The following is a 13774-nucleotide window of genomic DNA, read 5'->3' on the forward strand; positions in this document are numbered from 1 at the left end:
CCATTAGCTTTTAACAGTAACCTTGTTAATTAAATTCTTAACTTCAATTTTAATCCTTTTATCTAATAAAAATAAGAACATGTTCATCTAAAACATAAGAAATTGAAAAAAAAAAAAAAATGAAGGCCAGCGCATAGATCATCTTCTCCGGTGGTCCACCTTCTGTCAGCGGCAAAAACAGACGGTGAAAACGGCAAACTCGAGGCGGCGATGGTGGGATTCCAACCGTAGTTGGTGTCGGTGAAAGATACGGAGACAAAACTCAAAGATAGAGCCTCGGTGGTCGGCGATCGACAAAGGCTTTCGATAACAGCAATGAAAAAATGAGAGAGATGATACCCATCACTGGCGGGGATGGGATGGGGTTCAACAATTGAAATGGGTTCTAGTCTAGATATGGTAAAACTTTTCATCTTCCCAAAGCAACAAGGATAAGGGTTTTTGATGGTGACGGTGAACAAGACGAACGAAGGAGAGAGGCACTGGTGGTGATGGGGTTCTGATCCTAGATCTGGTGAAACCCTTCATCTACTCCAAGCAATCGTGACGAAGAAGGCCATCAATGGCAATGGTGAAGAAGCCGAGACAGAGGGGATGAGGTGAAACCCATTGTCGCGCTAGCGGAGATGGGTTTCAAGTAATTGAAAGCAAGGTTGGTTTCCTTAACATGAACCAAAAGCTGCTGCCGCCACCATCTCTAACTAGTCTCTCATTTTCTCCTCTGCAAACTCCAATTGAGCACCGCTGTGAGCCACCTCTCCGACTCCAACTTTGCAGTGAACCACTTTCCTGAATCACCATCTCTATACCCTTATTCTTCCCAACCTTCATTACTGTCTCTGGCTTTCCCTCTCTCTCGCTAATACCAATGACAAGAGCCCCATGGTCGCCAGTTGGAAGCCATCCATCCCGGCGACAATGGGGCATGATTAATTAGAGTTTAATTAGCTAAATTAAGATTTAATTAACAACATTTATAATAGAAAGGATGTCTGAACAAAAAAATATAAAATCGCGAAAGCTATCAAAATTATTTTTAAACTATAAAAAATCTCTAAACAAATAATTTAAATGAAAAAAAAAATTAACTACAATTCACCCAGATATTGGGTAACAAAGTGGTTGTGGGCAGAGATGAGACAGGCATGAACATGATGAGGGTTTGGGTGGATTTGTAAATTAATAATAAATATACAACCCAACCAACCCCAACCAACCAACCAACCTTCTCCACCAAAACACACACATTTTCGTACAAAAACTTTTTACTGTTTTCATGATGCAGGGCTTTCGAGCATATCCACCATCTCTCTCTCTCTCTCTCTATCTGACGTGGATGGATAAGACTGGGGCCATGGAGTTGTGGAGGAGAATTAATTAATTGGGTGCTGCTCATCCCCATCTATGCCCCTCCCCGCCCCCCGGCCGACTAAAGCACCCACGCCCACAGAAACAATCAAGTTTTACCAAAGTTTTGACCAAAAGGAAAGGGGTATGGCAAGCATTGATGAGCAGCATTCCAATGAGTGGATGATAAATTTTCAGAGCCAACTTCTCAACTTCTTGCCTTTCACTTGGATTGGTAGTGTTTATTAATTAAAATAATAAAATATAAAAAATATTTAAAAATAATTTTTTATTATATTTATTAATTTTTTTAAAAAAATTACATGATCTCCCGTCTTAAGTTTTTAAAATAAATTTATTTATTTTCTTTTTTTAAATAATTTATTTTAAATTTTACAAATAAATAATCTTTATAAAAATTTATATTACTCATTTTAACAAACATTATCTTATATCTATATATAATTGCTCTCTCCTAGTTCTAATTAGGATTTAAATCCAACAATTATATTACAAACTAGGGGCATAGCTAGTGGATTGAGATAAATATTGTTAAAATGTAACCTTTTAAGGTAAAAGTGACCCAAAATGCCAATTTTGGCATCAATTGTATATTCTTCTGCATTTTTTAAATTTTAGCTAGTATGATGAATAATGAAACCTCAGAAATAGCTCAAATTGACAAGGGCAAACCCTCACTTTGTGAGTTTGGATTGTAGATAAGGAAACACAACGATAATATTTTTTGAACTTTCATTCCTACCTTTTGTGTCGAACTAATATGTGAAAAAAAACTTGAAGAACTTGTAAGAAAAAAAGAAAGAAAGAAAATGTGGATGTGTGGTGGGAATGTTGCAAGAATTGAACAAGGAACAGGCAAAGAAAAGGGCTTTCGTTGGATGAAAGAAACTAATTAATATGATGCCAGGTGGAGGGCCTCGTTACCAAATGAAGGATTGGATTGGAGCCTTCTTATCCATATTTATGTCCTTCCAAACCAACCCTTGCCCTCCACGGCGCTCCCCACCCAACGTCTCAAATAAAATTCTCACTGTCTACCCGGGAGCCATATGAGCATGACATTGGGAGTCCTTAAGAACTTAAAACTGGATTGAAATACAAAGTAGGTAGCCATTAACTCACAGCTAATGATGTTGATCCTTTTACCATATTTAGGACGGTGGGGACAATGGTGGGTATAGGGGAACAAGAGAAGGGAAGTGGATAATGTCGAATCTTTTAAAATCCATATGGAATATGTATATATACTCCTCCTTGCTCGTCCTTCCTTATCTGTCTTGACTCTCCAGCTGCCTGCTTTTCCTTCCTATCCTCTCCCCTTCTCTACCCCCGCCCCCACTTTTCCTTTTTCAAGTTCATCCGTCTCGCCTTCCATTTCCCATATTTGGACAAATCCCATCCCAATCATACCCACAGATTCCTCTCAAAATAAAGCCCATCCATTTGTTTTCTCCTCCTCCAGCTTCTCGATCGCTTTTGATGATCATCGGCTTCAGAATGGTGCCTCTCAAAGCTGGCGATGGCGGTGGAGTTCTTGATTCCATCTCGTCTTGCTCCGAGGCTTCCAGCGCCGCCTCGTCGGACTCGGATTTGACGGACGAGGCCACCTCCTCCTCCTCCTCCTCGCCTCCGCCGCCGTCCTCCGACGACGACGGCGATCCACTGCGAGACATGTCCTCTCTCATGGAGCAACTACCCATCAAGTGAGCCCTTTTCCTTTCTTTTCTTCTGGGTTTTCTCGCGCAATGCCGGAATGTAATGGGTTATTCTCGGATCGAGTAACCATATCTCAGAGTCCGAGTTTCATATTAAGTATAGAGTAATATAATTTTACGATAACCAGGGTGTTAGTTTAACCTTCATCTTAATGCTTTTGGATTTGCAGGAGAGGGTTGTCAAGGTATTTTCAGGGGAAATCACAGTCGTTCACTTCCCTGTCAAATGTGAGAAGCTTAGAAGACCTGGCCAAGCCGGAGAACCCTTACAACAAGAGGCTGAAATCGTGCAGAAGCTATGCCGGATTGGCCGACAGCCATAGCTCATCATCTTCATCAAGCCTTCTCCCCAGGACCAGTTCTTCTTCTAGGTTTAACCCAAAGAAGACATCAACATCATCTTCTAGGGTTTCCTGTTCTTCCTCCAGTGCGAAGAGGAGTAGTAATGGCAGCTTTGCCAGGCCTCCAATGGCGGCTCCTCCTCCGCCCCATAGATCTGCTAGCGCCAGTAGCTTCAACTCTAACCAGACCCCTTTGTTCGCTTGATGTAATTTGGGGATCTATTGAGCTATTTTATGTAGCCAGTTTAATTACTTTTACCTCATATATTTGTAACATTAAACTTCAAGCTCCAGCAACGGCAGATCAGCCTCCAGAATTTCCTTGCTTTTGCCTGAGCCGAGTGCTTTTCTAGCTGCCGGTGCTTTAATGCTTTACTGCTTTATTTTCCCGCACTCATTTTCTTCTATCAAGGGGGCAAGAAAGGTAGAAGCCAAAAAACCCCATCTTCTAAATGAAAGGGTAATATATCCTTAGATTTTAAGACATATTTGTGCAAAAATAGCAGATTTAATCATCTGTTCGGCTTGGCCCATCAAATTAATTTTAACAGAGTTACATTTATATGTCATTTATTCATAAATATGACAGTATCCGTATCTCTTGTACAGAATCACCAAAGATTTTTATTTTCATAGTTGCTTCTTCAAGCGGAGTGCTTAATTTTATGGCTTTTGTTTGCAACATTTCTTGTGGCATTTTGCAGCTCATCAAAACCCATATCATGAACAATATGGGTGATTATCGTTAGGAATTAATTGACTCAAGGCAAATTTTGTAAGTGATTTATGAGATTTGTTTAAATTATTTCAATTATTTTGTATTTTTTATGACTACTTTGGCAATGAATCTAATGAGAAATTAATCGTCATTTAGGGTTTTGGATTTAATCTTTATAAATTAAACACATTGACAGGTTTCTCCACTCTCTCTTTCTGCCTTGAAAGAACAAAGAACTTCTTTGTTTTTCATTTAATATGGGTTCAATTGAATTTAGGGGTTTTTAGATTTGGATTCAAACGAATGGAGAAAGATGTAACTTGGTTTCAATTGAAGTTTTATTTTGGATTTGAACCTAGGGTTTTCTCGTTAAGAGGAACCCAAATCTTTCTTGATTGAAACCAAATACCTTCAACACGTTATGAATGTTAGTTGCCAACCACTCATAGTTTTGAGAATTTATAAATAAATAATGAGCATTTATTAATGATAATAGGGTAATTGATAAGCACAATTCGAGAAAATTTAATGTAATTTTTAAAAATAAAAAAATAATCAATGTATTTTTAACAAATTCATTGTGAAATTTGCCCATTAACTCATTCCATCTCCCCTCTCCGTACTTGATCCTACCTTCCTGACAATCCCTTTCTTCATTTATATTGGGTAATGTATTTTATTTTTATTTTTGTCAATAACAAATATTTATCTAATGCTTATTATTTCTTTGCCAAGAAACAGAAGAAGGAGATGCTATATAACTATATTATAAATTAATAATTTTATTTGGGTGTGATCGTGAGGGTATTTTCTCGTTAAAAAATGTTCAGTTTGATCCGTTATAATTATTGTCATGAAAACCAAATCTTCCTCCCTAGTGATATTAGGTTTAGTATTGCTTTGGGGGTCTAATTTGTGAATTCTTTGGCCCAATAATTTCAGTGCAAAAAAGAAAAATATATCGTAATTGTTAGAGAAAGAGAGAATATATGTATAAAGAAAATAAAAATTTGTTCAGACCAAAGGGAGGAGAGGAGAAAGATAAAAGTGCATTTTTGTTATTTCAAAATTTTAGATAAATTATATGGAGCATTTTAAGATTTAACAATCCATTTACATTTTATTCACTTTGGTTGATGAAGCCGGCGGGCACCATAATCCCTGGGTCCTACACGACAAGTATCACGGGCCGGGCCTGCCTGCTACAGTTACTTCACCCAATGCCTTCCTCCCACGACCCATCCACCAAAATTTGGCTCACATACATGATACATGTCAAACCAAAAACGTAATTGCAAATCTGACTTTAAACCAAAAAACCCAACTCTAATCACATGATATGTTTGTCAACCATTCCGGAAGGTCGAAACCCAAACTCAAAGAGCACGCCAACGTGCAATAACTAGGTGGCAAATCCGTGTCGCTCTCAAATTACATTCGGCCAGCATTACTCTCGGTGATATAACGCCCATACAAACGAGCTTCCATCGCGGTATTGGGAAGAATTAAGTATTATTCTTCTGAGACATTTGATCGAACATATAACGTGCATAATAGATTCGAGCAAGTGGAGTGGGTTGGGTTGGGTTGGGTTGGAAGCGACAACGCCAGCCACAAATTCGTTGTAGTTGTACTAGTAGTTTGACTCCCACGTGGGTATGCAATTTGGCCGTCACCGTCTTAATCAATTTTGTTATGATTTTATATTAAAAATAAATCACGATTAAACCATTAATTACACACAAGAATACATAATTTAACATGAAAAACTCAAATCATAAAAAATTACTAGTAAAAAAAATAAAATATTATTTAGACCGTTCGGGCTCAATCTCAACCATTTCCTTAGGCTCAATCTCGATTCTCTTCTTAGGCCTAATCTCGATCCAATTTGAATCCTCTCTCTTGATCCAGCGCCAGCATGTCATGGCATCATTGCAAATCTTGCTGGGTATCCGCGCAGCCACCTTAGATCTTATCCCCATTAATGGTGGATCCTATCCACATTAATGAGAGTCTCATTGCCACCATACTACTGCTTGAGAACCTTCACCGATGTCGGATACTCCGTTTCATCACCTGCAAACGCACGACACATACATGCAGGAGGACGTCTTTTCCTCATATGTTAGCCAGCTCTTCTCAGAGCCAAGGCATATTCTGACATCTGACCTACTGATATATTGCTTTCTTCTCACTCTCTTACTCACTTGAGCGTTGGAGTGCTTACAGGTGTCAGCCGCCCCCCAGACGGATCCGTCGCTGGAGCCTGCGCTCTGCCGTTGCGACCCTGCCTCCGATCGTCCTTTTTTGGTCAGAAAGCAACATTATTATAATAAAATTGATATAATAATAGTGATATAGCTGTTACCAAAATATCACTAAAATGATATTACTATTACAATAGTGATATAACTGCAACTAATTGTAAAGTATTAGACATCTATTTATAAACCTAAAATATCTTTAAATGTATACATAAAATTCTATCATGATCAAAAGATGATTCAAAGAATATTCCTATAGATTAGATAAATCTCTGTCAAAATTGAATTTGACAACATCTTAATTACAATCAAATTTAAAGTCTTAATCACGATCAAATTAATAATTCCAATCACAGACAAATTTGAATTTTGGATCACAATTATAATAAGCTCCATCTTTACACGAAATTCAAATATAAAATTATTTATAGTTGTTTTTTTCAACAAAATCACAGAGAATTAATCTTCTGATAAATACTAACAAAGTTCATACAATGACAAAATACCAACTAAATCCATACAAAGTTTACTGTAATGGATATCTTTAGTTGCACTTAAAGCATATGCAATGAGATCAGTTTCAGCATATTTTTATTGACTTTAATAACTTCATATTTACCAATATAAATCCACCTCAATGATTATGCCTTCATCTAAATCTATCTGTGTCAAAATTACACGCATTTTAATCTGGCATAATGAAGATAAAATATTTTGGTCCAACAAAGGAATATCGTATTTCATAATAGCCATCAAATAACCTCAAATAATATCAAACGATCGATAAATAAACCCCAATAGAAAACAAACTATAATATCATATATGGACAACAAATCTAAGCAAACAAACATATATGGATTTGTCGAATCTATAATAGGCTAATGGGGTCCAATCGAATCTAAACCAGGTCTGGGTTGGTTGAAACAACCAACAATGGCAGAAGCAAATAGGTCCAACAATCAACAGTAGCGTGAGGCGTCTGTTAACGGGCAAAAGAGGGAGGTCGATGGTTGTTGGTCGTTGGTGCTGGGTGAAGGTGACAGAACAAGGTTATATGAGACGACCAGAAGTAGTGGCAGCGACGATGTTGATGGCAAAGAAAGAGCCATTGATTAACGACGAGGGCATTGTTAATAGAAGATTATTATCTTCTAATTCTTAAAAGGATATTTGAAAATTATGATTTTCACATACCTAGGTTTAACGATGATGAAGCCATTGCAATGCAGTTGTCGCTTACGTATATTGGTTTCTTTCCCTTGCTTGATAAACACACTCAATTTTTTTATGGATTTTATTGTGTTGTTTTTATGGGTAGAAATATGATCAATATATGTGTAACTCCCCATTTAATCTGATGTGTCCATCAAGCATAAGTTATTTTATTAATGAATGGATGCGATTTATTTTATTAATAACTTCCTATCATAAAAAATTATTTGTTAGCCTCAACTCCTTAATTTCATACTGCTTAGTTACCAACGGTAACTATCTAACATTCTCCCACTTGGCCTGAAAATTGGATGAAGACTTAAAATGTAAGTATGATGCATTATAACCTTAAGCATAAAAAACCCATCCTCTTAAAATATCATATTTATCTCAATATGATAAAACACTAGATGCAGGTTATAGCGGTTGTACATTGATCACATAATATACTTTCTTCCATATACCACAAACACTAGCATACTATCATACTAGGTCTATAAATGACACATATAATTTCATAATGGTCCACAGTAATGATTCTAGGCAATTTATGTCATAACATATCAAAACACAATAATGCGCACATCATAACTAGAAATTAGAAATAGTATATATCAAAAACACATAAGTGAGCTCAAAGTGTTAACTTTAGTACATCATTCAAAAAGACAACCAAGACCCATTTAATGTACATGTTCCTTAAATGTCTTTGGTTGTAAACCTTTAGTTAACGAATCGGCAATCATGAGATCTTTCTAAGATGCTCAATAAACACTATTTGTTTTTGAACTTCCTCTTTAATGGCAAAATACTTTAATTCCATATGCTTTGCACATCTTGAGTATTTGTCGTTTTTGGATAAGAACACTGGTGCAGAATTATTATAGTAAATTTTTAACAGCTTGATAATGGTGTTGACAACCCCAAGTTTTGAAATAAAGTTTTGTAGTCATAATGCATGAATTGTTGCTTCAAAACATACCACAAATTCTGTTTCCCTAGTGGATGAGACAATAACAGATTGCTTACAACTTTTCCATGATATTGCACATTCTCCAAGAAGAAACAAATAATCAAAAGTGGAATTTCTATAGTCAATGCACCCATCAAAATCTAAATTTCAGTAACCAGTCACTTCCAAGTGATTAGTTTTTCTGTACCTGAGCATGTAATTCTTAGTGCCTTGAAGATATCTTAAAACTTTATTTGCAACTTTCCAACGATCAATTCCTGTAACACCCGGTGTAACTGGTGTTAAGAGAATAGGAAAGGAAGTAAGTAAACTTTCAAAAATGCCCTTGAGAAGGAGATGGATCCTTGAGATTGAGAATGCCCATGAGAAGAGTATTTTGGTAATTTGGATAGAGAAATTCATGTATTTTGATAAATTAAAAATAATTCATATGTGGAATTAGGTGTGTAAGTGAATAAAAATCCCAATTTGGTATTTATGTGGAGATATATGGGATTAATAAATTCACAAAAAGTATTTGGGAATTTTGGAGTGATTCCCTAAAGGAACTTAATTATGGAAAATAGGGAAAATGGTGGATATGAAATTATTGGAGGAAATAATAATTTTTCCCTAAAATGGTGAGTTAATGTGGTAATGCCACATGAAAGACCAAGATAAAGAATTGAAAGCCAAGTTTGTGTCTTAAAGTGACACTTGACATAATTTTGAAAATTTGAGAGTAATTATATATTAGAAATGTGGGAGCATATATATATATATATATATGGATTTATGAGTTGGAGAAGGATTTAATTAAATGCAAAAAAAAATATTAATTGGTCTTTCAAGCATTTAATGAGAGGCATGATTATATGGATTAAAGTAAATCCAAAAGAAAATGGTAAATGGTCACCATTAATGCCTTGGAAAATATGAGATTTAAATAAATGCAAAAAAAAATGGGAAATTGGTCACCCATTAATGCTTTGGAAAATTGTGAGATTTATTTAAATGTGAAAGAAAATGATTATGTCATTCAAGTGGTCTCTCATGTGATGGGGGAAAATGACCAAATTAAATAAATAGAAAAGAAATTCTATTTTTGGAATTTCAAGATAAGATCAAGGGTGGAGATCTAAGAAGACCAAATGGCTTGGATTGTGCTTCTTGTGTTTTCTCCATGAGAGAAGTCTTGTTTATTAATTTGGATGGTTGAGATTTAGTTTTCCCTTAAGCACATGGATTGTGCTTTAGTGAGTGGCTAGGATGCATTCTTGAAGTATGGGGAAACTAGTATATAATGGCAAGTGAGAAAGTCTTGGTTTCCTTTGGCCATTTGGAGAAAGAAATGAAGAAGAAAAGAAAGAAAGAGAGATAGGAAGAAGTCTCTCATGGAGGAAAGAAATGGAGAAGAAAAGAAGAAGAAGTTAAGGTAAGTTTTATTCTTTCTTCCCTCCATTTTAGTATGCTTGTATGCAAAGTGAGTGAATCCTTGTTTGAATGTCATCCTAGATGAGAGAAGAGGATGGGGAAGCTCTCTTAAGAAGAAGATTTAAAGCTTCAAAGAGAAGATTGTTAAGGTAAGGGATGGCCCCAAGTGGTGGAGGCCTTGCATTGCATTGTAAGTAGGTTGCATAAAATTTTATGTATCTTTAGCATGCTTTATTTGTTCATGAGACCTATGGCTATGGGGGTGGGAAAGAAATGGTAGGTTGATGCCTCAAACCATGTTGGGTTGTGAGGATGGAATGACCTAACCATACTTGTATGCATTTGTCATTACATAGACTTGTTATGCTTTTATTTACCTTGCATATGCACCCTTATTGAGCTTTTGAGCTCATGAAGTTTTATCCTCCCCTTGTAGGTTGTTTTATGTCAAGAGAAAAGGGAAAGTTGCAAGCTTGTGGTTGGAAACTCTTGGAGTATATTTCATTTATTTTTGTTGTAAAGTTAAGGCTTAAAGAAGCCTAGGCATGTGATTATTTTATTTGTGACCTTATGGCTTATAGAAGCCTATTTGTTGTATTTAATCATGTGTGGTGTTTATTTATGGATGTTGTTATGTGAGCAACAATAGGTTGTGTAATACTCATGTATGAAATGGAAGGAGACTTTGATGTATGTTGTGTAATAATCAAAGAGGTGGAGTAAGCCTTAATTATGGAGAAATAGAGGCAAAAATTGAAGGAATGTGAAGTATTTTTGTTCTTTTTAATTTTTGAAAAATTTGGGTTTAAAGGCCCAAGGATAAGAAAAAAAAAAAAGAGAAAAGAAAAAGAAGTGAAAAGGCAGCAGGAGGCAACAGAAAGCAGCAGCAGGCTGTTGGGGCGCGCTGGTGGAGATCGCGGGTGCGGGCAGCCGCGCGAAGGCACGTGCGTGTGGGCGTGCGGCCCCGCGCGGGCGCGAGGCTGGCGCGCATAGCCCGCGCTGCTAGCGCCCAGCGGGGCCCTACGCGGGCCCCGGGAGTGCCAGCGAGCCCCGCCGCCCAATTTTTTTTTAAAATTTGGATTTTTGAGGGGATATAGGGCCATTTCTTAATTGATGTTGGGCCCCGGAGGAATTTTCAAAATAAAGAGATATTTTGTGCATTTTTGGGAATAATACCGAAATTTTGAAAAATTGAAAATGATGAGTTTTTCCTCCAAAATGGGTAATAAATCAATGGATTGATTTAAATGGTGATTTTATGGAGCCCGGTAAAAATTCTTTAATGGGAAAAGAATTAAAAATAATTGAGAAAGTGGCGATTGGGCGTCTGAATTAGATTTTCTTTATAGTCAATGCGGTGTGGTTAAAGCCCAATTCTGCTAGTGAATCCTGGGATTCAGCGAAGGGAAGGACGAGCCTAGTTCCCACCTAGGGCGTTTCGTCTTGAAACATGGTCCACCATTCGCCAAAGGCCGGGCAAGTGGACAATTCAGGTGATTGTTCACGAGTAACACCAGTAAGTGGGAGCGGGGCGTTACAATTCCAGAATTAGTTTGATACTTGCTTAGTATACCAACTGCAAAACTGATATATGGTCTTATACAAGTTTACACATATATTAGACTTTCAACAACAGAATCATATGGAATTGATTCCATTTGTTTTCGTTCTATATCATTCTTTGGAGATTGTATAAGATTATAAATTTGTTCTCTTTCTAAATTGAAACAATTCCAGTATAACACTTTTTCATATTAAATCTCTCTATAATTCTTTCAATATAGGCTTTTTGAGACAATCCCAACAAACCTTGTGATCTATCACGAAATATTTCAATTTGTATCACATAAGATGCCTCACCCATATGTTTTATTTCAAAATTCTTTGAGAGATAGTCTTTCGTCTCACACAACATGCCCAAATCATTAGTAGCAAGTAAGATATCATCAACATATAAAACTAAAAATAGAATTTTGCTCCCACTTATCTTTCAGTATATGTAATGATCAACAACATTTTCTTCAAAATCGAAAGAGGTGATGGTATCATTAAACTTGATGTACCATGGCATGGAAGCTTGTTTAAGTCTATATATCGATTTCTTAAGTTTACACACCATATGCCATTTTCCTTCAATTAAGAAATCTTCAGATTGGTCCATATAAACTTCCTCTTCAAGATTTCCATTCAGAAATGTTGTTTTCACATCCATTTTGTGTAACTCTAAATCATAATGAGCCACCAATGCCACGATAATACCTAATAAGTCTTTCTTTGAGACGAGTGAAAATGTTTTTTTATATTTCATGCCATCTTTTTTAGTGTATCATTTAGCAACAAGTCTAGCTTTATACCGTTCGATATTGCCATTCGAGTCACGCTTGATCTTGAAGACCCATTTACACTCAACTCATTTGGAATCTTCTGGTAATTTAATAATATCCTAGACATCATTTTCATATATGAATTTTAACTCTTTTTTCATGGAATCAATCCACTTCTCTGACTCATCACTTTCTATGGCTTGTGAAAATGAGACCAGATCTTTATTAATTCCAATGTCAAGATCTGATTCTTGCAAATAAGTTTCATAATTGTTTGAAATAGCTGATTTCCTTATTCTTTGAAATATTCTCAAAGGTATTTCTTGTAACTCATTTGTATCAGCTCTTTGTGAGATAGTTTCTTCAAGGAGTGGTTCATCATTCTAATGTTGTTTAGTGTTGTTATGATGTTCTTCAACATCTGTAACAACTTTTGGAACAATGGATGAAAGAACACTTACAGATAAAAGAACATTTATCTTAACTTCCTTTATGTCCACATTTCTTTGTTCCTCACCCCCACTAATTTCACCATTTTCAAGAAATTTCACGCTATCAGTTTCTACTTTTCTTAGACTATAGTTAGGACAATAAAATATGTACCCTTTAGATTTCTTTGGGTAACTAATAAAGTAACCACTAATCGTTTAAGAATCTAACTTTCTTTCATGTTGATTATAGACTCTTGCTTAACAACCCTAAAGATGCAAGTGCCTTAAACTGGGTTTTCTATTTGTTCACAACTCAAAAAGAGTTTTTGAAACTGACTTGCTGTGAATCCTATTTAGCAAGCGCATTGTTATTTTTTATGCATACATCCACAACGGTTTGGGTAATGATATGAATTACTTATCATAGTCCTAACCATATCTATCAATGTGTGATTACGCCTTTCTAACACACTATTTTGTTGAGGTGTGTATGGCATAGTATATTGTGCACATTTGCCATGTCTTTCAAGAAGTTTTGCAAATGGACCTAGACATTGTCCTATTTGATCATATTTCCCATAATATTCACCTCATCTATCATATTTTACAATTTTCACTTTCTTATCTAATTGACTTTCAACCTCATTAATGTATACTTTAAAAGCATTCATTGCTTGAGATTTTTCTTTAAGCAAATAGACATATCCATAACGTGAAAAATAGTTGATAAAGGTGATAAAATACTTTTCTCCACCAAAAGATAAAGTATCAAAAGGTCCACATATATCAGTGTGTATAATTTCAAGAAGTTGAGTGCTTCTTGTAGCTCCTTTCTTGTTATGTCTGGTTTGCTTTCCCTTAATGCAATCCACACATAAACCAAGATCAGTAAAATCTAGATCTTGTAGAATCTCATTCTTTACTAATCTTTATAGTCTTTCTTTGGATATGTGACCCAAACGCTTATGCTACAAGTAAGCTGAACTATCATTAAGCATATTAGTTATGCTT

The 13774-nt window shown here is 35.9% G+C and overlaps 1 protein-coding gene across 1 annotated transcript; it reads left to right on the plus strand.

Annotated features, from left to right (window-relative positions):
- The first annotated feature begins 2625 nt into the window (after positions 1-2625).
- LOC127803163 (protein OXIDATIVE STRESS 3-like) lies at positions 2626-3910 on the plus strand. The gene is made up of 2 exons (XM_052339216.1): positions 2626-3071; positions 3254-3910. The coding sequence occupies exons 1-2, from the start codon at positions 2848-2850 to the stop codon at positions 3627-3629; spliced, it is 600 nt and encodes a 199-aa protein (XP_052195176.1). The 5' UTR covers positions 2626-2847; the 3' UTR covers positions 3630-3910.
- Positions 3911-13774: the final 9864 nt, after the last annotated feature.

Source organism: Diospyros lotus, chromosome 6 (genome assembly GCF_014633365.1).
Source record: "Diospyros lotus cultivar Yz01 chromosome 6, ASM1463336v1, whole genome shotgun sequence".
In the NCBI taxonomy this organism is placed as follows: Eukaryota; Viridiplantae; Streptophyta; class Magnoliopsida; order Ericales; family Ebenaceae; genus Diospyros; species Diospyros lotus.